A 26,620-nucleotide genomic window follows, 5' to 3' on the forward strand; every position below is an offset into this window, starting at 1 on the left:
ATGGCCGCTCAACCTAACCCACAGAGCACATCTTTGGACTCCAGGAGGAAACTGGAGCACCGGAGGAAACCCATCATAGTGATGAGCATGTGGAGGATGGAGGTTGCTAGCAAGGGGGAGAGCAGATTCAGAAGCAAGGATAGTGCCCCCCATTCCCAATGAGCAACATGGTGGCACAGTAGTTAGCACTGCTGACTCTCAGCCTGGGTTCAATTCCAGCCTCGAATCACTGTTTGTGCGGAGTTTGCATATTCTCCCGCGTCTGTATGGATTTCCTCCGGATACTCTGGTTTCCTCCCACAGTCCAAAGATGTGTGGATTAGGTTGTTTGGTCATGTTACATTGCCTTTTAGTGTCATGGGGGCTAGCAGGATAAATAGCAGGGTTACAGGGATAGAGCCTGGATTGTTTTTGGGACAGGCTTGATGGGCTGAATGGCCTCCTTTTAAGTCCCCCGATCAAGCACAGAATGCCTGTTAACGAGAGATCATTCTTCTCCCTCCCTCTTCCCCTACCTAGCCACTAGCTGCTGGCAAACCTGATATGATTTACTTTGAAGCCTCCCTTGATGGTAAATCCATCAGCCGCAGCAGGTTGAATGCCAGCGGTATTGGAATGAGACTCTTGAGCGGCTCCTTAAGGGCCTAAATTGGCCTGCAGTCAGGAAGGCCACCCTTCATCCTTCCAGCCCTAGGCTTGCACAGAAGGGAAGAAATCCTGTGTCATCCCCATCCAAACAGCCCTCCCACCTCCATTCTCACCTCAGGATACGGGAGAATATTAAATTCCACCCAAAGTATTGCGTTTATAGCGCATCTTTTTTTGACCACTGGCTATTGCAGTCGATGACTGCGATTCATCAGCCCCTACCCCCTATGCTCATGCCAGATTGCCCTCGGCTGGACAATCAGGGATGGGGGCCAGATCGCATTTAGCACCAGGGAGAACCTCTTTGGGCCTCTCCCAGCCCCTGTGCCCTGGTGTAATCTCATCAATTTTCCCACTGGGAACAAAAACACTATCTTTGGATGTAATGTAGAACAAGCAAAGTAAATGCTCTGTCACACTGTCAGGTACAGTAACTCCTCACAGCCAGTTTCATTTCAATTGTTTGAAAGCATTGATTCAGCCAGAGAAGAATTATATAGCATCCCCTTTGAAACTTGCAACCTATGAGTCCTCAAATGGTTAACTGGTAGGGCTGCTGAGTTTACATTTTATCCAAGACGGTTCGGGTCTCTATGTTAGTGGATCAACTAAAATTGTGTGAAATTAGAGTCAGCGTCTTAGAAAAAAACCTAGTACTCGCCAATACCTTCAAAGCTTTTTAGGTGCACGCAGCAGGCTAATAAAACTCTCTTCTTGATATGCCTCCAGTATTTGTGGCATTAAAGGCCACACAGATAGAGAATCCGGTTAACCCAATAAATTTAATTTTATGCATTAAACCAAACACAGGCTTTTGAAATAAATGCTCAATTTGGACTCTGCTGTGTGAGTGCTTGTGGGGCAAGTTATCATGTTTCTTTATATCTGCCTATTACATGCTGCTGACCCATTTGAAAAGTCCTTTCATGTTGCTGCTTTTCAATTCCCTTTCATTCCTCATCTCTCAGTTTCTGTGTGGTATCAATCCTCGTCCCCCCAACACACCCACCCTCTGTGCTAAGAGTTCCTTTCTCTTTTCCAATCAAAACAACAGCAGTTTGAACCAGTTGGATTCTCCACGATTGAAACCAGAAGCTCCAAGCGTCTCCACGGTTGGGTTAAAATGGGCATCATGTTGCTCAGGTTGGCCAACTGCATTGTTAGAAGTTAGCCTCCCTTTCCAAAAATAATAGAGTCTGCTGTTGTATTGCAGATATCTGGCAATCTGCTTCACAATTTATACACTGAGCGGGCTGCTTTGTAAAACAGCTGCTTAAGCAAAAAAAAGCTGTTGAACTTCATTGCATGTACAAGGCTTCCAGATTCACAGATAGCTGACGCGATTTCCAAGGTGGCAGCTTTCAATATTCTTTCCACTTCTCAATATGAACATTCCTAGCCTACTGACCAAAGTATTGATTAGCACCAAGTGAGCTGCTCACAGTATAATGCTCTATACAGTAGAATGAAGCGTGCAGTGAATCAGAGAACTCCAGAGAATCAACAGCACTTCCTAAGGAAGAGTTCTGAAGAATAAATAGTGCACGATATAGAGAACTGTATAGAATAAAGAGTATATCACTCAACAGAGCTCTAGAGAATGAGCATCATATTGTACCAGAGATTTATATTGAATGAACAGCAATTAGAAAGAAGAATTCTAAATGTTGCATAGTGTTGTGCACTGGGAGTTGCAGAAACTCACTAGACTTGTACTAGTATATGCTGAATAGTAGGACATGGTACTGGGATGTGCTGAGACTGTGAAATATTTCAATTAAATGTGAATGTGGTACTGGGATGTGCTGGGACTGTTGAACATTGTTCTTGGACTGTGCAATATTGTATTGGAATGTTGGAACTGCTCTTGGATGGTGGAATGTTGAACTGGGATATGTTGGGATTGCAGAATGTTGTGCTGGTACTGTGAAAGGTTGTATTGGGATGTGCTGGGATTGTGGAGTGTTGTACTGGGATGTGCTGTGACTAGGGTGTTGTGTTATGATGTGCTGGGACTGTGGAATATTGTATTGGGATGTGCTGGGAATCTGGAACTTTGTATTGGGATGTGCTGGGAATGTGGAACTTTGTATTGGGATGTGCTGGGACTTGGGATGTTGTATTGGGATGTGCTGAGACTATGGGACGTTATATTGGGATGTGCTGGGACTGTGGGACATTGTATTGGGATGTGTTGTGAATGTGGAATATTGTATTGGAATGTGCTGGGACTATGGGACGTTATATTGGGATGTGCTGGGACTGTGGGACATTGTATTGGGATGTGTTGTGAATGTGGAATATTGTATTGGAATGTGCTGGGAATGTAGAATGTTGTATTGGGATGTGCTGGGACTTGGGACATTGCATTGGGATGTGCTGGGACTGTGGGATATTGTATTGGGATGCGCTGGGATTGTGGAGTGTTGTGCTGGGAGTATGAAATATTATATTGGGATGTCTGGGAATGTGGAACATTGTATGGGGATGTGCTGGGAATGTCGAATTTTGTATTGGGATGTGCTGACATTGTAGAATGTTGTACTATAATGTGCTGAGAATGTGCAGTGTTGTATTGAGATTTTCTCAGACTTTGAAATGTTATATTGGGCTGTGCTGCGACTGTGGAACAATATACTGGGAGAGACAACGTTAGATTGGAGCCTGCAATAAAAGTTGCAGAGCTGATAATGTTCCTTTCTATTGGAAACTACCCCATTCAAATCTACTGCTTAAACTGCTGTCATGTTCATTTCAAACTTGCATTGCGCAGTCTTTTCAGGCTTCTAACTGGTGAACTTTGTTTTTCTTGGGTATAATGTTTGGTGTAAATTGTATTTAATATTGGCCTCAGTGACTCAATGTTCAATGAGCTCTTACAGCTCAAGATAGGGAACGCTGCTGCAAGTTAAAGAGGTCTTGTGGCACAGTTGATAGTGTCCCTGCCTCTGCGTCAGAAGCTCTGACGTGAATAGCAGTGGTAAACGCAAGAGAAATACTTGGTCAGCCAGTAAAAGTGCAGGTTGCCACAGCAACCCAGACTCACTGAGTGAACTGTAGCACATGACTACAGGCACAATTTTCATGCAGTATCCAAAACTAATGTCTTAACTGTCAAAGAAAAATCTGAACTGACGTAGAATTATCAGAGCTGCTACCATCACTGCTAGATGTTCCCAATAATTATTAAACTTATTGTGGGAGGTATTTGTTCACTTACTGATATTGTGCAGTCCCCTCACAAAACATAGCAAAATGTAGATAATCAGCCTGTCTCAGATAAGGTCTCTCAATCACACGTTCCCTCAAATATCAGTCCAATTCTCCCTTAGCTTTTTTCCACACTATTTGTCTCCACACACTTACACCCTTTGCAGTAAACAGCTAAATCTTACCTACCTATGTGTCTTTCCTAGTCCAAGTTTCAGATCGTAACCCTTGCTTCTAGAGCTTGTGGCAATCTTATATTCCCTCGAGAATTTTGAATCGTATCTCCCCTAGCTGCATTTTCTCTTCATCATAGCAAACAATCCCAGGCTTCCCAAATAAGACATCAGTTTGATTCAGCTTTTCTTCATGATTTTCAATGCCCTTTTTCCAGATTTCAGTAATGGTGAAACAAACATCAGAGGAAAAACATGCAATAAAAAATATTTTCTTGTCATACGATAGCCCTAAAACTGAAATAATCTTTACATTCAAGACACTGTCTTCCCAATTTATCAATTATTCATTCCAATTTTATTATTTCAACCTTACTTTTATTCATTTATAATTGAGTTATCCTACTCATTGTAGCTTTTTTAAGTTTAAAAAGCAATTTTTTATAAAATGTTTTCTGTTTCCTGAGTTTGTGACCTTCTGGAAGCAGAAAAATTGGCTTCTGATGGTGAATCTGGAGTTCTGGTTGAATAAAATGAGCTCTGAAGGTTGACTTAGTTGTGACATCGATTTCAGTGACTTGATGTTCAATGAACTCTTACAGCTCAAGATAGGGAAGGCTGCTGCAAGTTTAATCTTTTGCACCTGCAGCTTGATCACACCAAGACATGACATGATTTGGATTAAAGTAATTGCTGCCTTTCAGCGAACAGGGACTTGTCATTTTCCCCATGTCATAGTAGAACTTGTTCAGGTGAAAAGTGAGTACTGAGCAATGGGAGCATTTCTCAATGGAAGCTCTCAGCCACACTTCCTGTCCTTGAGGTCTTGGGGAGGTGTGTGGAAAATAAGGGGTGGCACAGAGGTTAACAGTGCTGCCTCACAGTGCCAGGGACCCCGGTTCAATTCCAGCCTTGGATCATTGCCTGTGTGGAGTTTGCATATTCTCCCCGTATCTGTGTAGATTTCTTCTGGGTGCTCTGGTTTTCTCCCACAGTCCAAATGTGTGCATGCTTGGTTGATTGGCCATGCTAGATTGCTCCAAGTGGCAGGGGGATTAGCAAGATAAATATGTGGTGTTACGGAATAGGGCCTGACTCGATGGGCCAAATGATCTCTTTCTGCAGTTAGGAATTCAATGGAATTGTGGCAGACAGCTCTGCCGAGAAGAATGGGAAGTGCTTATGTGCAGACAGTGTCTGGGTGTGGTCAGCGGTTGCTTATTCAGCAAAGTGACTAACTTAACCTTGTGTCAGTTTCTTGAACACTCTGTTCCCAGCCTTGGCTGTGGCCAGGGGTTGAATCAAAAGAAAGTACAGGAACTCATACCAAAAACAAGCTATGGTGATATATTGTGCTAATGATGGATTGGAAGGAGGCGGTTTTCTATTGAATAAGAAAGGACTAAAAGTTATGCTATGATTGGTGGACTCTGTATGTAAATTAAGGATTAGAATGTTGCTCGTTTCTCATTTGCTGCAATGACCAACAACTGCAATCATTTATATGAATCGACAGAACACCTAACAGTGTATCCCACTATGTATGTTCTCCTTGCGCGCAAGTAATAAAACTTGGATGTTTGAGTACTCTTGGTGCCATAGTGTTGATTGTACTTAAGTGGACTGTAATGCCATAGTCTTGATGATACTCAAGTCGCCGACATGTTCCCTCCCAAGTCCCCCAGAGGTGGGACACTGAGTTAAGTCAACAATCCTATAACGCGTCTGCTACAAAGATTGCAAATTTGCAAAGCTTTCTCCACCCCTACCTGAACCCGTTATTAGAGAGTGAAACACACGCTTTTACCTCCAGATCCAATTGCTCAATTCACCTCCCTGGTACTAGGCTCCCTTGAACCAGGTGACTAAGACTGCTCTTTCCCCCCTCTCACTTTCTCCATCTTCCTCGTCTATATTAAGACCCCTCCTTAAAGTCTTCCTTTTGACCCAAGTTTTGGTCACTCCTCCCAGTCTTTCCAACATAATTTGGCGTCAGTTTTTCTTTTGGGGTTTCCTAAGTAATTTTCTAACTTGGGAACTCTTTTAATGTTACGGGCACTATGTAAACACAAGTTGTTTGGTAAAAATGTGAGTTGTTATTGCAGATGTGTTATCCGTCAGGAACAAATCAGTTCTGTCCTGAATTGAAGTCTTGATGCCTAACAGAGATGTTTTCTTTCCTGTGCTTTTTAGTGTCCTCTATGGAAACAAGATTACTGAACTCCCCAAGGGCCTTTTCGATGGGTTGATATCGATTCAGCTGCTGTGAGTGGCAATACATATTGCTTTCATTCATAAAATCAAAATGACCTACAGCAGTCAGTGTAATGTCAGGGCTACTGAAGTGGCTGCTTGTTCAAAATGATTTTTAAATTGGGTATGGGATGCTCCTTTTAAAGCACAACCTGTAGGTCCACATTAACCTGAGTTTGGAATGGCCTCAGTAATTTGAACGCATCTGAGCGTTGTAAAAATAAGTAAACTAAATACATTCCACACTGAAGCTTCTTAAATTGCATAAAATCAAAATGCATTGTGGTTAAGTAGCCTGATTGAGGTATGAAAAAAAACAGAAGAAGCTCTTTTATGTTGCAAGCCCTTTTAACTTAAGATTTCTCTCTCAAGTGCAAATAATAAGTTGTAATTGTAAACGAAATTAGTGTGAGAGAGATGGTTTGAAGTGAAAGATAGATTGATTTTAAAAGGGGGTGTCACTGGTATTGTGCATTTCTCAAAATACTTTACTAAATCTACTGGCAAGAAGTGGAAAAGGTGTGCCAATGTGGGTGGTGGCAGAGAAACCAAAACAGGTGAGGCATCTACTTACTGGGAGGTAAAAAAGGTGCAACTTAACTGGAGGCCTGGTGGCACACCTTTTGACACACCCATGCAAGACGAATGCAAATTCTCAGCAGTGGCCAACGATGCACTCAGCTGGAGACCAATGAGTTGTACAAGATATCAATGGGACAGGGAACCTTCCTTGCAAAGCTTTATTGGGACAGTGAATGTTTTGTATTGAATAGCATAGAACTCATAGCACAGCCAAGTCATTAAACCCACTGGTCTCTGGTGGTGTTTATTCTCCATATAAGCCTCCTCCTACACTACTTTATCAAACACTATTAGGATGCTTTTATCTGCCTTTCTTATGTGTATATATATATAACTTTCCCTTATCAAAATAAATTATCGAAGCAGAGGCAATTGAGAGTTCATGTGATCAGTTGGGGTTTCAAGTTGAGCATCGATAACTCAGGAATCACCGGCAAATTTTACTTAATCTATAAAAAATAAATATTTTTTGAAAAAGCAGCATGATGCATTCAGGAGAAGCAGCCAGACAGTAAAAGACTTGTGGTCTCCACTTAAAACTGAGATCCAGTATCTTAGATCCACAAATTATGTCGATGTGTACAGAATCTTCAACTTCTGGAGGGAATAGAAAATTCTTCCTTTATGTCACTAACTGTGGAGGAGTAACATCATTTGACTCACCTGAAGTGTTGGTATGAATTTGCCATTTCACAAAAGCCATCGCCATCAGAGTTTTAATCCTTGAGGAATGCAATGCAGCAAGAATGTTTTTAAAGGACATCACACTAATTATCAATCAGTGAAACCTTCTGGCCCTAATTGCCAAAGAGCTCATGAAATTTTAATTTGTGGTGCATGGATGTGCTGTGAATCATTTAACTACGGTTTGGAAGATGCAGGATTCAAACTAGTCCAAGATTTCTCAGCATTGGAGAGGAAGAGTTAATTGGATCTATTTTAATTGTTGTCCAACAAAGCCTAATTTTACACCTGCTACCCAGGATGAGGGAACTGTTTCTGGAGATAAACTTTAAGAATGAAGTTCTCAGCTGATCTGCTGAGAAACAGTTTTGTTGAATGTAAAGATTTCAAATTTTGTGAGGCAGCTCCTTGCCCCCATTTAAGAATTCACCTCCCATTTTGGACTTTAAAAATAATCATTTTCACTTCCATCACAGCTCCAGCATTGGTTTAGGTATGATAACTTGAGGCAAGTCCCATTTCTCTGTACCCCTGTGTTCACCGACCTACATTGCCTCCTGGCCAACCAATGTTTTGACCTTTACATTTCTCGTTCTAGTTTTCAAGTCCCTCCCTAGCCTTGCCCCTCTTGGGACCCTCGCCCAGCGCCGCCACCACCACACCTCCCCCCCCCTCCCCCCCCCCCCCCCCAGGACCCCCCACCCTCTCCCTGTTACCTTTGCCTCCTCCCCACCCCCCCGGGACCTTCTTCCCCCCCCACCCTCTCTGTGGGACTTTTGCCCCCACCCCCCGTCCCTGGGACCCTCTCCTGGGGACCTTCTCCTTGCCCCTCCCTGGGACCCTCGCCCCTCCCTCACCTCTCTGTAATCTCCTCCCGCCTCACAACCCTTGAAGGCATCAGTGCTCCCCCCCGTTTTGGCCTCTTGCACATCCCAATTTTGACCTCTGCTCAGTTTTTAGCTGAGCCTTCATTTGTCCTAAACTCAGGAATATCTTCCCTTCAACTCTCTACCTCCCTCGCTTTCTCTAAAATGTACCCTGAAATTGAAAAAGCCTTTGACCAACTGACCTAATATCTCCTTATGTGATCAGTGTCATTCTCCATTTATAATTCTCAAACTTTATAGATTGTGGAGCGCCTTACAGTGATTATTACATGAAAGAATCTTTATAAATGTGATTTGTTACATCTGTACATGAGTTTGGACAGTACAGGTCCAAACACTGATACTGCAAGTATCAGTACAGGCGAGTTGAAGCCACAAGTTCAATAAAGGTACAGGTGTAGCATCTGTACAGGTGATTGGCAGGTACAGGACCAACACTGGTGCACGTTAATCTTTATACATGTGTTTTGAGTGAACGGATCTGATAACCATATAGTACAGCATTGATCTGCTACTGGTACAGATTAGCGTCTATGCAGGTATGATTAACACCATACTGAAGTGAACAGAATCTAATTATGGGCCCTTTCTCTCCTCACTCTACAGACTTCTAAATGCCAACAAGATTAACTGTTTGCGTGTGAACACCTTCCAGGACTTGCACAACCTCAATCTCCTTTCATTGTATGACAACAAGCTCCAGACCATCGCTAAGGGGCTGTTTGCGCCGCTGCGTTCCATTCAAACGCTGTATGTGTTCTGTTTTACTGGTAACTCCATGACTATTTCTTAGATTATGTTAAAGAAGGAGATCAATTCTGAACAACTAAGTAATAAGGAGGAGTGTGGTTATAGAAGAAAGTCAGTAAGTGCCAAGGCATTATGGATGAGAACCAATACAGAACAATTAAGCTTGTACAAAAGAGACTGATGGGTTTATCAAGGAGATCCAATCTGAGAATAGTGGGATGGGCAACTGGTAGATGTATAGGATGCCCAATTGTTAAATAATGGGTTGCCTAGCTGGGATATACCCTATGATAGAATATTTTAATTCTGCATTTGATTTGGGCATTGGAGCAGCTAAAGAAAATGGGTGGTGTGATATGTTTTGTGCGTGTCATCAAATGAAACGTTTCCACTTGGAACTGATGACTGGCAGTTTTAGCAGGCTGTAGATCTCCATTGTTCTACAGTGGGAAGCCAGAGAATACATCAGCTCCAAAGGGTAGCACCACGGAGCCCTGTCATGTGGCTTTGCAACTGCAAATTAACCTCCTGAACTCATATCCCATCCTTGACCATGACCGTTTGGGGAAGGAGTTGCTGCTCAGAAGCCAGTAGAGGAGTGGGCAGGAAATTTACGTTGGCCTAACCTCGTGTAGCGCTTAGCAGCTGGTTTGAGGTGAGCATGGTGGCAAGGGGTGGGGGAAATGGGACAGTAGTGTGTTAGTGGGGCACGACACCCAATTATGTGAAAATTGAGAAAATAAATGTAAAGCTAGCAATACTTGCGGTTATTTAAAATTACCTTTCACCCGCTCAAGAAAACATTGTTGTAATATAATTCTGCAGTCAAAGGGTTAATGCATACCCCTGGATAAATAACCAGACAGCAATCAGCAATCCAATTGAAGGTTTCAGAGGAACCAAGGAAGTAAAGCTGGAATCATTTTTATTAGTAACCTGAGCTCTGTGAGTGGTTCACTGAAAGTCATCATGTGGTATAGTACTGAGTATTGTTTGAAACACACACACTTGTGAATTTTCTCAGCAGTCAATCTTCTTACCAGTTATTACTTTTCATTTGCAAGTTTGGGACACAGAGTCATTAAAATTTCTGACAAAGTGTCATTCTTGAGCTGTGGGCATTAAGGCATACTGAATTTGTATCTCACAAGGTAGATATAATGTAAACATCAGTGCGGTGAAATTCTGCAGTTTAAGAATTTAGTAGACCCTCGATGTTCTGCTTGGTTTGCCTGCCAACTGCAAACTAACTTCCTGGTAACAATCTCTGTGAATCACATTCACTGTGTTCAGTCCTGACCCTACCCTCACTTAGCAGTTAATGAAAACACCTGCCTCCCAAGATTCTTCGAGAAACAGCAGTGGGCCATTCAGCTCCTTGAACTGGTTCTGCCATTAATTTAGATAATAGTTGATCTGGATGTTTACTCCATTTAACTTTTTTGGTTCTGTAACTCTGAATACCCTTAAGCCTGACAAAAAAAAAACTTGTCAGCCTCAGTTTTAAAATTTTCAATTGACCAAACCCTGACAGCTTTTTACAGGAGTGGTCAAGCCTCATTGCGGGAGCCTGGTTAAGCTACTGGCAAGTGGCAGGTAGAATCGGAAAACAAGATCTCGCTGGCAAGATTCTCATTTTGACAGTCTCACGCTATTTTGCATGCATATTGCCATTTGCAAAAGACGGCACAAAATCATGGCCTTAGTCAGGTTTGATAACAGCACCTTGACAGGATACTGTATTATTGATTATTGATGTGTCTCTGCTGATGAACACACAGTCAAGCTCAAATTAGACCTCCCAAGCAGCATCCTGAGTTACAGCTACTGATGTTTAGCCAGCTCCTTGCGCTGTTTAAAAACTTGAAACAAAAGATGGAAGAAATCACGACACCAACCAGGATTTTGCGGATGGCAGATTTCTTTTCCTGTCACCTGAGGAGCCAGGAGTGAAGATATCTGGAATTCTCTGCCCGTTGAAGTGGTGGAGGTTACCTCGCTAAATATTTTTAAGACGCGGGTTGATGGGTTTTTGATAAGAGAGGGGATTAAGGGTTATGGGGAGAGGGCGAGAATGTGGAACTGAGCCACGACAGATCAGCCATGATCTTATTGAATGGCGGGGCAGGCTCGAAGGGCTTGATGGCCTACTCCTGCTCCTATTTCTTATGTTCTTATGTTCTTATATTGCCACTGATACAGCCTGCCCGCAGCCAAGGGGCATTAACTGGGTGGTGGTGAGACTTCCACCCCTCAGTTGGGAGCAAGTCCTGCCTCAGAAAGCTGCTAGTCAATCTGATTGGCTAATAGCTCTCGTCCCAGCAGCACCCTAAGTTGTAGTGGACAGGCCTGGGCTGCCATCAATCTCCAGACTCTGGGGTTCTCAGGGAGGGGAGGTAAAGCCTGGGGAGGGGGTTTGAGCAGTGGGCGAGGGGTTATTGAGTGCTGGTGGAGGAGGAATCACTTGTAATGGCCAAACTTGTTAACAGGATGGAGGGGGTGGGGGGGCCAGAATTGCACCTGATGCTAAAAAGACAACAAAGGCCTACAAACCTGCTGGGTAGGGAAATATTAAATTCTACCCGCACATTAGATGGCAATTTGCAATAGTTAGACCCCTTTTAAAAGGACATACTTTGACCTGGTTTGGATTGAAAAAACAAATGAAAAAGCTTTGAGATATCTTTTTTGGTTTTAACATTTTTTGTTCCTCCCTCTTACAAAATGTCATCTGTTTAAACTCAGCCACTTGGCCCAGAATCCTTTTGTGTGTGACTGCCATCTGAGGTGGCTGGCCGACTATCTCCATAACAACCCGATCGAAACCAGCGGTGCTCGCTGCACCAACCCACGCCGACTGGCCAACAAACGCATCAATCAGATCAAGGCAAAGAAGTTCCGTTGCTCAGGTAAACCCCGATTCGTGAAGTTAGCCACATAACAAAGTCAGCCCGGTTAAAATGGGGGCTGGTTCGTCAGAGGTCAAATCTGCTCGGTGGGTCAGAGGTCAATGCAGAATGCTGATCCACTCCATCTGAAAGGTAAGTTCTGGTGATCTTTGGCAAATCCCTCTTTCCCATGGTGTATTTTTGTTTTCGCTGAGGGTACCTATTTTGTGTGTTTGAAATGCATACTTAGTAAAAAAAGAAAGAGAATTACTGCGGCTGTCAAATTAAATTTTAATGTCTGGGACAGCAGCAATTAGGAAACAGGAGCATCTTCACAAATTAGATCTAGAAAACATTATTACATTAGAGAAAGATAGGCAGATGGGCAGACACTGACGAGTGAGGTTAACTGTTTTATTGCAACATCCAAATCTTAAAGTGGCATCGCTGCTTTGTCACTTTTATGATCAGGACCCTTTTGCTAAATAAAACTGCTTCAAAGAATGATGATTAAAATAAAATCTCTTGTTGAATCTTTTTTTGATCGCTTTTAGCTATTGGTCAAGTAGCGAACAGTGTATTTCTGAATGTACTGACCAGCAAATGAAATCAGCTGAAGCAGAAGTCAGACAGCAGCAGACAGATAAATCCCATTGTCCTTCACATAAGTATGGGAGAATCTGTTACAAAACAGTAAAATGTCTTGAAACCTTCATAAATCAACAATAATGCTCTGAGTTAGGATAAATGTTTCCAATAGGTTCAGCCAATTAAAGAAAGAATTAGTGGGAGCATGCTCCCAGTCTCATCATGTTTACGACCAACAGAGAAAGACTGACTTTCATATGCCTGGCGTTACTTCATGAAAAGCAAGAGTGTTTTATGGCGAATGCAGTATTTCTAACGTGTAGTCACTGTTGCAATGTAGGAAATGCATCAACTGAGATTCATTGAGGAAAGCTTGGTTTTTGTTTGCGTACGTTTCAGTACTTTAATTCAAAAGCCAATTCAAATCAAGTCCGATCATGGTCCCCACTTTAAGGGACAAACCAGATCCAAGCTGACAAGACGCGACACTGCATCCCATCTTGGGCTCAATCAAACAAGATCCAAGCTGACAGGTTGAGGCATTGCACCCCCTCCCGGGCTTGATCTCACACTTCATCTTAGCTAAAAGGCCAAGATGGCTTTGAAAAATTGCATCAGATAAAGCCTCAGTATAACCTCATTGGCTACACTGATCCCTTACTCTATCCTAGCCTGGGCAAACCATAATCACAGGCATCAACTCACCCCCAGTGCACAGGGCTAGTCCCTGGCCTGATCAACTGAGCATCAGTTATACTCCAGGTTTTTTTGAAGTCTAAGCTAAGCCAAGAGCAGCAGATAACACAGAGGTAACTTATCCAATTGCACAATGCTGCCAATTAGAAGGGTCCAGAAGCCTGACTCGTTTACCTGGTGTGATATTTATATCTGTGAAAGAAAGCAACCCTTTTACAGAGAACGATAAAGCCTCTTCCCTCGGTGGGCAGCTGACCAGCTTTGACACTCATTCAGCAATCTGTTTCTTCCGAGGCGAGACAACTCCCTTTGAACTGACATTCACACATCAGTCAAGAAGTGTATTTCTTGCGAAGCAAAGGAACAGGCCAACCTTCTGCAAAGTAAAAAGAGGTGTTTTTAATTTTTCACAGCATGCTGAGTCAGAATATGTTAATGATTGGAAACAAGACAGATTTCCAATCGTATAACCAACTCAACCCAAAGCAGAAAGCTGTAGTGCGACAATCCATTCGTTTCCCACCATCTCCACTGAGTTAATTCATAAAATATCTAAAGTTTGTGTCAAAGTTTAGATATTTAGATGGCTGTAACCCTAGGGTGGACCTTCACAGAAAAGGTGGCCTATTTGAAAGTTGAAAACATTTTTTTACGTCTCCCCTTGATGTGGTGAGTCACTAAACAGACCAGGCGGGTTAATATCCCTATCTGGCTGCTGGGCTGCATTTTAGAGCGTCGCTATGAAATTTGCAGAGAGTTTAGTTCCAGAACTAGAATATGATAAATTCGCCACAAGAAGTGCAGTCTGGATTTGCAAATTTAAGCTCTACATCGACTATAACAATGATCTTCAAATTCACAGTAACTATAACTATCCATATTTTATCTTTATGTGGAAAAAGCTATTTTTTTCATGTAAATCATTAACTGAAAGGGCTTTTAACTAATGAGTTTCCAATATTGTCAATTTATCTGCAAATTAGTTGGGAACATAATTTATAGTAAGCAGGTAATTTTGCATTGGAAAAGTTTGTGGCAATATAAACTAATTCATTTCACAGAGTCTATTTAAAAAGATCTGTACAAACTTCAGCAAACAGAGTTCATACATGGCCAAATGTAACCATATTAAATCACGGTTCACTTTTCAGGTCAATGCACTGAGTGCAGGGCGTGGTGTTTGTGATCTGTCTCAGGGTGGATATTTTGCTTGTTTCTCCATGCCTCTCGATCTTGACTTTTCCCCTTCAGTTGCTCATTGGACTCTACCTTGTTCAATTTCAAGTTGGCCACCATCATTCTCTTTCTCCCTCTCGGTCTACTTCCCTTAAATTTTCCTTCAATCACCTCCTTCAGCAAGCTCTCATGCCCTAGACTAGCGGTGGGCAATCTGTGTCCCATAGGGGCAACTTGCCGCCCATCAGGGTTCTGTGTGCAGCTCACAAGACTTTTTTTTTTGTTTATTGACTGTTGCTTATGCACAGGATTGCATCCACATAGCGTTTTTTCCTACTGGTGTGAAAAAGTGATATGCACATAAAGCAAGGACATATAAAGTGAGGTGTACACAACATTGAACGGTACGCTCCCTCTGCACTCAATCCAAGTGCAAGTGTTTATTTTGTACCATTTGAAGTTGATGACAGTTCTACATATGAATAATAAAGCATTTTCTATAACTTGTTATGTAATAGTGAAAAGTAAAGTTTATTTATTAGTCACAAGTGAGCTTACATTAACACTGCAATGAAGTTACTGTGAAAATCCCCTAGTTGCCACACTCCAACGCCTGTTTGGGTACACAGGGAGAATTTAGCATGGCCAATCCACATGACCAGCATATTTTTCGGACTGTGGGAAGAAACTGGACACCCGGAGGATCCCATGCAGACATGTGGAGAATGTGCAGACTCCCCACAGACAGTGACCCAAGATGGAATTGAAACTAGGTTCCTGGTACTGTGAAGTAGCAGTGCTAACCACTGTGCTGCTGTGCCACCGCTGTGTATTAAATGCATTTACTAATATGCATGGGAGTCATGGTTAGTGAACAAACCTGATTTCAATCTTGCAACCCATTGAAATGAAGGAGGATTAGTTATGCAGCCCACTCAATCGCCTAGGTTGCCTACCTGCCTTAGATGACCAATCCAGCCTTGTTAACTTTTCCTTGTGATACCCATCAACAACCTTTCCTCCTCTACCTTCCTGTGAACTTCTTCATTGTTCTTGAATTCACTCCAACTGACCCACTTCATCCTTCTCCAGAAACACAGTTCACAACTCTTCAACCTTTTGATGACCACTTTTCCCATGGTCCACATTCTAGCCTCTTATAAGAAGCCACTCCAAATCACAGCCCTGGTAATTCTCTTCCTAAGGTCTCTATTTATTTTTCTGCTGTTGAATTATTTATGTTTGTAGAATACATTATTTACTATTGCTGTTCCAGCTTGATTTCTGTCTGGCAGTAACTAACTTCTGACAAGATGAGTCCCAGATATTTACATTGAATACAGAATACAGTCGTTATGTCATATCAATAACAGCATCAATCTTGGCAACTTATTACCCAACTGTCTCTATTATGGTGGTGTCGCTTTCTGTAGCAGTTTTTGTTTGGCTGAATACACACCACTTATTCTAAAACCATAGCAGAGTCAAATTTCATCAGGAATTCAATCCTGGTTATGAACTCACTGCATTATTCCAGCAGCCCTTTAACCTACAGCTCATCAAATTATAGATCCCTTATTGAAACATTAATGGCTTAGTTTATAGTTTTCTATTAGAAGCATATGATCATTTAGGACCAAACGCTGTATTGCTTAGAAAGACATGATGTGGAGATGCCAATGTTGGACTGGGGTAAACACAGTAAGAAGTCTCACAACACCAGGTTAAAGTCCAACAGGTTTATTTAGTAGCAAAAGCCACTAGCTTTCGGAGTGCTGGATGCCCCTTCGTCAGGTGAGTGGGAATTCTAATCACAAACAGGGCATATAAAGTTACAAACTCAATTTACAGAATAATGATTGGAATGTGATTCTTTATAGCTAATCAAATCTTAAAGGTATAGACATTGTGAGTGGAGAGAGTATTAAGTACAAGTTAAAGAGATGTGTATTGTCTCCAGACAGGACAGTTAGTGAGATTTTGCAAGTCTAGGCAAGTCATGGGGGTTACAGATAGTGTGAGATGAACCCAAGATCCGGTTGAGGCCATCCTCATGTGTGCGGAACTTGGCTAGCGCTCTGCACTGTCGTGTGTCGTGAAGGCCGCCTTGGAGAATGCTTACCCGAAGATCTGAGGCCGAATGCCCATGACCGCTGAAGAGTTCCCCAACAAGAAGAGAACAGTCTTGCAAAGGAACTACATCACCTACATTCACACCAAGAACAGGAAACTTGAGAAACTCGGCATCACCACCAGCAGCAACCAAGCCTCTCCTGGTACCACAGTAGAAAACAGTACCATTGCAGGGAAATCCATTGTCAACTTGTTGCACTACACACTTCAACCAGATGAAATTGAAGTTCTCAGCCGAGGGCTCAATTTTTGCCTCACCACCAAAATAGACTCTATCAGTCTCACAGCAGACACAGAGGAATTCATCAGGTGAATGAGGCTGCGGGAGTTCTTCCACAAACTCCAAGAGGGCAACGGCAAACACAATGAGACAGCCAATGAACTGGAACAGCCAACAGAGAGATCCGCAGTGCAGCAACTGAAGAGGAAAGAGTCCAATTAGACTCCTCTGGAAGACCGCTGCCCTCGACTTGACAGGTATGCCCAAGCCATCAGGAGGTGCGCCAACACCAAATTCATCAGCTGTACTCAGAAGACAGCCCTGAATGTCACCCAAGCACAACGCAATGCCATCCGCACTCTCAGGACCAACCGCAGCATTCTCATCAAACCAGCAGACAAAGGAGAGGCCGTCGTCATACTGAACAGAACTGATTACTGAAAAGAAGTGTACTGACAACTGAACAACGGGGAACACTACAGACATTTACCCACAGATCCAACCAAAGAACACATCCATCAACTCAACACTCTGATCAAGACCTTTGACCTGGACCTTCAGAGCACCCTCCATGCCCTCATCCCATGTACTCTCCACCGTATCGGACAATGGGTCCCTATGCGAGAACCTCTCCGGCAATGCTGAGGGCATCCTGAAACCCATTGCACAAAGAACCCCCAGCTTTTGGCGCGACACTGCAGACTTCCTACAGAAACTCAGCACACATGGAGCAGTTGAACCACGGGCACTCCTTGTCACAATGGATGTCTCAGCATCCCCACAATGATGACACTGCTGCAACTGCCTCAGTGCTCAACACCGACAGCTGCCAGTTCCCAGATGCAATTTTACAACTCATCCACTTCATCCTGGACCACAATGTCTTCACCTTCAACAGCTAGTTCTTCATCCAGACAAACGGAACAGCCGTGGGGACTAAATTTGCACCTCGATATTGCCAACATCTTCATGCACAGGTTGGGACAAGACTTCTTCACCACACAGGACCTTCAACCGATGCTATACGCTAGATATATCGATGATATTTTTTTCCTTTGGACTTCCTTTGGTGAACAATCAGTGAAACAACTATATGATGACATCATTAAGATCCATTCCCACCATCAGACTCAGCGTGGACTACTCTCCGGAATTGGCTGCATTCTTGGACACAGGCATCTCGGCCAAGGACGGTCACCTCAGCACCTCACTGTACCGCAAGCCAACGAATAACCTCACAATGCTCACTTCTCCAGTTTCCACCCTAAACACATTAAAGAAGCCATTCCCTACGGACAAGCCCTCCGTATACACAGGATCTGCTCAGATGAGGAGGATCGCAACAGACCCCTCCAGACGCTGAAAGTTGCCCTTGTAAGAACAGGATATGGCGCTAGACTCGTCGATCGACAGCTCTGATGTGCCACAGCGAAAAACTGCACCAACTCCCTCAGAAGACAAACACGGGACACAGTGGGAAGAATACCCTTCGTCATCCAGTACTTTCCCGGAGCGAAGAAGCTACGACGTCTTCTCCGGAACTTTCAACATATCATTGATGAAGGTGAACATCTCGCCAAGGCCATCCCCACACCCCCACACAACCTCAAACAGACCATTGTCCACAGCAAACTACCCAGCCTTCAGGAGAACAGTGACCATGACACCACACAACCCTGCCACAGCAACCTCTACAAGATGTGCCAGATCATCGACACGGATGCCATCATCTCACGTGAGAACACCATCCGCCAGGTACACAGTACATACTGTTGCAACTCGGCCAACGTTATCTACCTGATAGGCTGCAGGCAAGGATGTCCCGAGGCATTTTTCACTGGGGAGACCATGCAGACGGTACAACAACTGATGAATGAACACTGCTCGACAATCACCAGGCAAGAGTGTTCCCTTCCTATTGGGGAACACTTCAGCGGTCACAGGCATTTGGCCTCTGATCTTGTAAGTGTTCTCCAAGGCGGCCTTCATGACAGACGACAGCACAGAGTCGCTGAGCAGAGACCGATAGCCAAGTTCCGCACACATGAGGACGGCCTTAACTGGGATCTTGGGTTCATCTCACACTATCTGTAACCCCCACAACTTGCCTGGGCTTGCAAAATCTCACTAACTGTCCTGTCTGGAGACAATACATATCTCTTTAACCTGTGCTTAATGCTCTCTCCACTCACATTGTCTGTAGCTTTATGACTTGATTACCTGTAAAGAATTGCATTCCAATCATTATTCTGTAAATTGAGTTTGTGTCTTTATACGCCCTGTTTTTGATTAGAACTCCCATTCACGTGACGAAGGGGCAGCGCTCTGAAAGCTAGTGGCTTTTGCTACCAAATAAACCTGTTGGACTTTAACTGGTGTTGTGAGACTTCTTACTTTGCTTAGAAAGTGTCGGAAGTGGCCAATTCCACCCAGCTAGAAGTAATAGATGCTGGGGATCACTAGACTGTCAACTTCCAGTTTCCTGCATTTGCAGTTATTCCATGTCTCTGGAAGATTAGGTACAAATATGCTAAGAAGCTTTTATAATGCCTTCTGCCTGGTTGGAAATGACCAAGCCATTATCTGTAATGAGATTCTGCTTGTATGACTCTCTCAGTTTCACTTTGTCATGAAGGTGGGAAAATTACTTGAGTCTGATATCTTGAAATTCATGTTTCAAATGCACCTTGATTAACTGCTCTCTAGTCAGAGGTTGCCAGTGTCTTGGGATAAATATGGCAAGATTTCCCTAATTCAATTCAGCTCATTTAGTTTCATCGCAGGTATAAGCGGCTGCCTGAATTAATGCTTTTTAAAAATGTAACTCGAAGGAAATTTGCTATTTATGTTTGTAAGAAAGAGATCTACAGTAATGCTGGAAGTTAAGAAATGCATTATTATTTTTTGATCTGACAATTTATTTTTGCATCTGTATAATCTTGCTCTTTTATATTAACAAATTGGATTTTAGTCTGAGCCAAATGGTTTCTGTGCATTCACACATTCTGTAGCAGCTAGATAGGCTGCATTATTTCCAAGAACATTCTCTTAATGGTTTGCAGTTCATTTTGAATATTTTGGGCATGAAATAAGTTTCCACTCATTAGGAGTGCAGGCAGAATGCTAAGTAGATTTTTGTGGGGGGCATGAACAAAAACATTGCTAATTACCATTAACAAAACAATATCAATCACTAAAGGTAAGTATAAAGCACAGGGGTTGCTCCCAGTGAACAGGCATTCCCCATTGGCCATGATCTACTGGTGATCAGATTGTCAGAGACTGCTGTATGACCTAAGATGTGCGTTGGGAACCCGTGGAGGTCCAACTGTGCTGACCTCTGAACTTCTGATGGGCAATTTCCCTGCTCGCCAAACCCTCCATAAATTTCTCCTATTCTGAGTTACAGTCTTCAGATAGTGCTTACCTGGACAGTTACCCAGGAAATGTTAGACAGAAAATGATAGTTCTCCTGGGTAATTACACAATTGACCCGTTCCTGCTTCCCCCCGCCCCACCCCACCCCTCCAGTTACTCACTTGGACCTCTTCCATCCCCTTGATGCTCCTTTTAACCCCTCAAACTACTCGCCCAGTCTGACCCAACTATATTCCAATCAGACCTTACTACCTTTCAACCCAGCCTGACCCGAATACCTGCAGTCCAGCTATCACCTCACCAGTTTAACCACTTACCTCAGTCACCAACCCATCCTACTCATTTGTCCATTCACTTGACACAAGACATTAGCAAGGCTGCACTTGGAATACTGTGTACAGTCCGGGTCATCCTATTATAGAAAGGGTATTATAAAACTAGAAAGAGTGCAGAAAAGATTTACTAGGATGCTACTGGGACTTGATGGTTTGAGTTATAAGGAGAGGCTAGATAGATTGGAACATTTTTCCCTGGAACATAGAAGGCTTAGGGGTGATCTTATAGCGGTCTATAAAATAATGAGGGGCATAGATCAGCTCGATAGTCAACACCTTTTCTCAAAGGTTTGGGAGTCTAAACATAGGTTTAAGGTGAGAGGGGAGAGATAAAAAAGTGTCCAGACGGGCAATTTTTTTGCGCAAAGGGTGGTGAGTGTCTGGAACAAGCTATCAGAGGTAGGAGTAGAGGCAGGTACAATTTTGTTTTTTAAAAAGCATTTAGACAGCTCCATGGGTTAGATGGTTATAGAGGGATATGGGCCAAATGTGGCCAATCAGAACTAGCTTAGAAAAGGATGGCAAGGACAAGTTGGGCCTATTTCCATGCTGTAAACCTCTATGACTCACTAACATTCATTCATGAACATGCACTTTCCAGATGACAGCTGGTATCTTTACAGGGAGCATGTGCTGTCTTCCTAGATGCTAGAGTGCTGCAATGGAGCTCTTTGTTGAATGCTATGCTTTGGCTTTCTGGAGAATCTGGGCTCAGATAACCCGGCAAGAAATGTGGACCAGCTTTGAGGCTGGAACAGTCCAGGTGGAGTGGCAATCTGATAATGATTGTCACTTCCTGGAAGATCTGGGCTAATGTTCTGTTTTAACAGAGATAGATATTGGTGATGTGACAGTTGTGCCTACTTGACATTCAATGGTATAACCGTTTCTAAAACCCCACTCGCAACACCCTGGGGGTTACCATTAACCAGAAACTGAACTGGACGAGCTGTATAAATCGTGTGGCTACAAGAGCAGGCCGGAGGCTGGGATTTCTGTGGCAAGTAACTCACCTCCTGATTCATCATAATCTGTCCATCATTGACAAGGCACATGTGAGAAGTGTGGTGACGTGCTGGACAATAACTGAGGGCAGAAAATTTCCCATTTTCTAGCACAGAAACATTTGACGTCACCAAATGACATTGTTCCAGCGAATAGAGAGTAGGGATTCCCCTAGATCTTTAGGGTTCGGTAGCATTCACTGCAGATTTACCCACTGAGCTGTTACGAAGTTGGGTTTGTGCATTGGTATGTTCTTTGTCGATTTTGCAGTATTGCCTTTATTCCCTCCAGAACCTGTCACTCCAACCTCTGAAACATCCTCTGGTTTTCCAATGCTCCCCTAAACATGCTGTTTTGCTGGTTCTGGCCTGCAGTGCCTTCACTGATCCCCTTGCTTCACGTTTGATAGCTGTGTTCAACCAAATAGATACCATTTCCTATAATATTCTTTAACCCCTTAGTCTCTCCACTTCCCTCCTTTAAGACCCTTTTTAAAACTCACCTGATTGGCCAAGCTGTTTTTCATCCTTCTTGACCTCTCTAGCTTTGGATGTATCCATTTGTTCATGTCTCCGAAAACCTTGAACCATTTATTTTACATTAAAGGCACTGCATGAATTTAATTTGTTAACCCCCTTTTAGAGGAAGAATTAACCACCAAAGCGCCACAATAGATGAGAGTTTACTAAGATGCCACTGCATCGAGATCCGTAATCCTGAGAGAATTCCTTTGCTCTGTGCCTTGTTCCAGTAGTCATTCGCAGAGCGGAGGTATAAAGAAATTGCAAAACAATTCCCAGTGATTAGCACTGCTGCCTCACAGCACCAGGGACCTGGGTTCGATTCCCGGCTTGGGTCATTGTCTGTGCGGAGTTTGCATGTTCTCCCCAGGTCTGCGTGGATTTCCTCTGAGTGCTTCGATATCCTCTCTCAGTCTGAAAGACACGCTGGTTAGGTGCATTGGTCATGCTAAATTCTCCCTCAGTGCACCTGAACAGGCGCCGGAGTGTGGTGACTTGGGGATTTTCACAGAGGCATCATTGCAGTGTTAATATAAGCCTATTTGCGACACAAAAATAAACTTTAAACTTAAACTTTAACATCGTACCTTTAAGTAATGTCATGAGGTGTAGAATGCAAAGCGAGGAAGTTGTATTTTGAAATTATTATAATTCATTGGTTGGGCCTCAGCTGGAATATTGTGTCTAATTCTAAGCATCACATATTTGGAAGGACATCAAGAACTTCGAGAAGAGGCAGAGTTGATTTATTTAAATGATAGCATGGATGAGGGATTTCAGCTTCCGGAGACACCAGAGGAGCTGGGATTGTTCTCTTTGGTGGAATGAATTGTAAAGCCATAGTGACTGAAACTGCTCCATGTGGAGTTTATGATTCAATATTTAACTTTGGCCCAATTTGGGTACTCCACAGCTGTCCTTTTTATACACAACAAAAAATGCAAGTTTATGGGTAATGTGTTTTCAGACAAGGCGCCATTTTTCCTGTCACTTCGGAAAAGCATAGTAAATAGCTAATGTTTGGTGGCCCATGGCCACAGATTTCCGGGATTTTCATTTATACAATATGTTTCGGTTATAACAGCCGGAGTGAACATTGGTGAAACCTGTCCATGGAGAGCAGTTGAATTGAAATGTAAGTCAAGGCTAAAATTTGAATTCAGGCCCATCTGAAGGGAAGTCCAGAAATCTAACTGCAATTCAAGTGGGCCTCTTTGAATGGGAGTCCAGCACTTTACAACTCATGCTGTCAAACTAGAGTGGCCCCTCCAAACGAAAGCTCAGTATTCTACAATTTAACCTGCCAAAGCTCTGATCCTGAGTAGGACTCCATCATTACAAGACTTGGATGCTATCTCCAGCTTAAACTCCACCATGACAGGAACTGAAGATATGGAAGAGCACTGAACCCCTCTGGAGAGAACCTTGTGCGTCTTAACAACTGTACCACTCAAATGGGGGGGGGGGGGTTACATTTTATTTGCACCTGTATTTGAATCCAAATTCCTCTTGAAAAATTAACCCTTTCATATTTTGTTGATTTTAACAGTTTGCCAAATGTCTTCTGCATTCGCAAGATCTTCCAGGTAGTACTTGTAAATACAGATAGTGATGGAAATACAAACAGATGGAGACAGGGCGCAGTAGTTTAGTTTGGAATTTTTGATAAAATTGTTTCCAATGGCGACTGTCCAGCCTCTGATCACATGATCATCCCAGCTGTTTTGCAGCATTAATTTTCAACATTTGCCTAATTAAATAGTCCCCAAAGCATTGCTCCTGAACAGATTGTACTCCTGCATTTTGTGTTTAAAAACAACAATCCATTTATAAAACCTCCAAGGGTATTTTGACACAGTCTAATTGCACGGTTGTTCCTCTCTCTGTAATGTGGCAACTTTGGGTTATATCAAACACACCATCACTCGCAGCATTGCAACAATGAATGCATGACCACGCGAGAGTTTTAAGACACTGTTTATTGCTAATGAATGCATAACTAATTTGGCTATTGTAATCTGTCTTTTTGGATTTTTGGAATTGCCACATTGAATTTATTCCCTATAATACAATCCTCAACCTAAACTTTACAAAAAGCCTTTATGTGGTTACGTTATTAATGAAAGCATGAACAATTAACACTTGTCACCTTACTTATTGATCCAATGTAAGATTGTTGGTGTCATAGTAAGGAGTATGTTATGACAAGAACAATTTGCATTTATATAGCACCTTTAATGTAACAAAACATCCCAAGACACTTTACAGGACTATTACAAGATAAAATTAAACAGATGGCTAAAAGCTTGGACAAAGTGATAGGTGTTAAGGAACATCTTAAAGGGTAACAGAGAAATAAAGGGACAAATATTTATGGAGGGGACGCTATGGCTGTATTGCCACCTGAAAGCACGGCTGGAACAATTAAACTTGGGAATACTCGAGGCCAGACGTATAAAGTGAGGATATTTTGGGAGATTGTGAGGTTGGAGATGATTATACAGATAGGGAGGGATGATATGGAGAAATCTAAAACACAGGTGCACAATCTCAGGATAAGGAACCAATTATTTAAGACTGAGATAAGGAGAAATGATTTCACTTGAGTTAATGGATTTGGAAATCTCTACCCCGAGGGTTGTGGATTAAAATAAAGTTAAGGCTGGGATAAAAGATTTTTTGTCTTTCAGAGAACTAAGGGATATAGGGAGTGGACGGGACGTTGGAGTTGAAGCCCAAGATTGGGCATGATCATATTGAATGGTGGAATAGACTCAATGGGCTCTGTGGTCCACTCCTGCTCCTATTTCTTTTTTTCTTGCAACTGTCAGTCATGTGGCTTTTTTCTGCCTTCCAATATTTTCTTATAACTAATGAACAAAAGCGTTCAAAGAAAATGAAAATACCTGCATCATGCTTTAATGCCCCATGTTTCCCTCTAGAGTTGCTCACAATAGCGTCCAGGAGATTAATTCATTCTTTCTTGGGCAATCCTGGAAGGTTTGCAACCCGACCCTGAAGGGAAGACAGGCCTGAAGAAGGGAATCTAAGCCATTACGCTTTTGGACCCACGTAGTGACTGTGATAAGTGTAAGATGGGGCGCAGTGGTTAGCACTACTGCCCCACAGCACCAGGGGACCGGGTTCGATTCCCGGCTTGGGTCATTGTCTGTGTAGAGGCTGCACCTTCTGCTTCTGTCTGCGTGGAATTCCCCTGGTGCTCTGGTTTCCTCCCACAGGCCAAAGATGTGAGGGTTAGTTTGGTTGGCCAAGCTAAATTGACCCCTAGTGTCAGGGGGACTCGCTAGGGTAAGTGTGTGGGGTTATGAGGATAGGGCCTGGCTAGGAGTGCGGTTGGTGCAGGCTCGATAGGCCAAATGGCCTCCTTCTGTACTATAGGATTCTATGTCTATGCTACATGTCTGCAGGGAAACATCACAGGTTTGCTACCTGCTGCTTAATATTCTTACCACATCACCTGTGACATGAAAGTTTCAATAAATAAACACCGAGCCTATGATTTCTCTCTATCCAATCCAATAAATCACAAACGTTTTGCGCAAATTAGTTGGCGCTCGGCAAGAGCAGGTGGTCTTCCTAATTTCAAGATTACAGGAGGGCATGACGCTGTTGATAAACTGCATCCTGTTGTGTCAAATGTTAAGCTTTCCTGAGACCTGTAACAGCTTGTGGTTTGTCAATCTTTTATTAAGGGTGTGTGTTGCTTCTCCCTGCTGTTGTCGCACAGGATAACATGTCAACGCATCAGGAGACAGTGTCTGTAATCAGCCACTGACACCCGTGAGGCGGGGGTCCTTAGAAATGGGCGACAGCTTTGGGCTCTGTAAGTTGTACTGTCGGTTAAACTCCATAGTAACCTGGTGGGAACTTAGCTGAGTACTGATTTGGGATTCTGACAGCCTATGCAATGAAGAGAGAAAGCAAATGGACGAACTGGAAGAGTGAATGTTGTTGAAGGTCACAGAGGTGAAATATATTTGAGCATGTTTTTGCTCGGCTGCCCTAGGCCGAGATTCTCTAACTTTGTCTGCAGCTAGGATTCTCTGGTCCCACTGCAATGAATGGAGATTCGACTGATTGCCATCGGAGAATTCCGGCCTTAATGTCTCCTTCTTTGGCTCTGTCAATCATTTTGTCTGCTCGAGTTCCTGTGAAAGACCTTGGAATATTTTGCCACATTACAGGTGCTATACAAATGCAAGTTAGTGTTTTTTTTCTGTACCAGATTTTGAAAACCAGCTTTCTCTAAAGAGGCTACACCTCACATTTACAAACCTGTGACTTTCAACAAAGTGGTTCTCCTCATTCGTATGGACTGGGCTAGAGGGGGCGGTGAGCTGAGGTTGTGGAGGGTGGAGATGCTTCGTAGTACTTGGCACTGAGAGACTTAACTAATTACTTTGTGAGTCAACTCAGCAGGATCGATTCATTTAAGATGACATGAAATATTCAGACACGGAACTGTGGCTGCA

At 43.0% G+C, this 26,620-nt stretch overlaps 1 protein-coding gene across 1 annotated transcript in view; it reads left to right on the forward strand.

Moving 5' to 3' along the window:
• LOC145351942 (slit homolog 3 protein-like) overlaps positions 1-26,620 on the forward strand; it is a 623,540-nt gene that overhangs the window by 414,879 nt on the left and 182,041 nt on the right. The window contains exons 12-14 of the mRNA XM_080201750.1: positions 6,225-6,296; positions 9,044-9,187; positions 11,933-12,096. Coding sequence (XP_080057876.1) covers positions 6,225-6,296; positions 9,044-9,187; positions 11,933-12,096 — 380 coding nt within the window. The remainder of the gene's footprint in view (positions 1-6,224; positions 6,297-9,043; positions 9,188-11,932; positions 12,097-26,620) is intronic.

The sequence above is a fragment of the Carcharhinus amblyrhynchos genome, chromosome 13 (genome assembly GCF_965287045.1).
Source record: "Carcharhinus amblyrhynchos chromosome 13, sCarAmb.v2.hapA, whole genome shotgun sequence".
NCBI classification, from domain to species: Eukaryota; Metazoa; Chordata; class Chondrichthyes; order Carcharhiniformes; family Carcharhinidae; genus Carcharhinus; species Carcharhinus amblyrhynchos.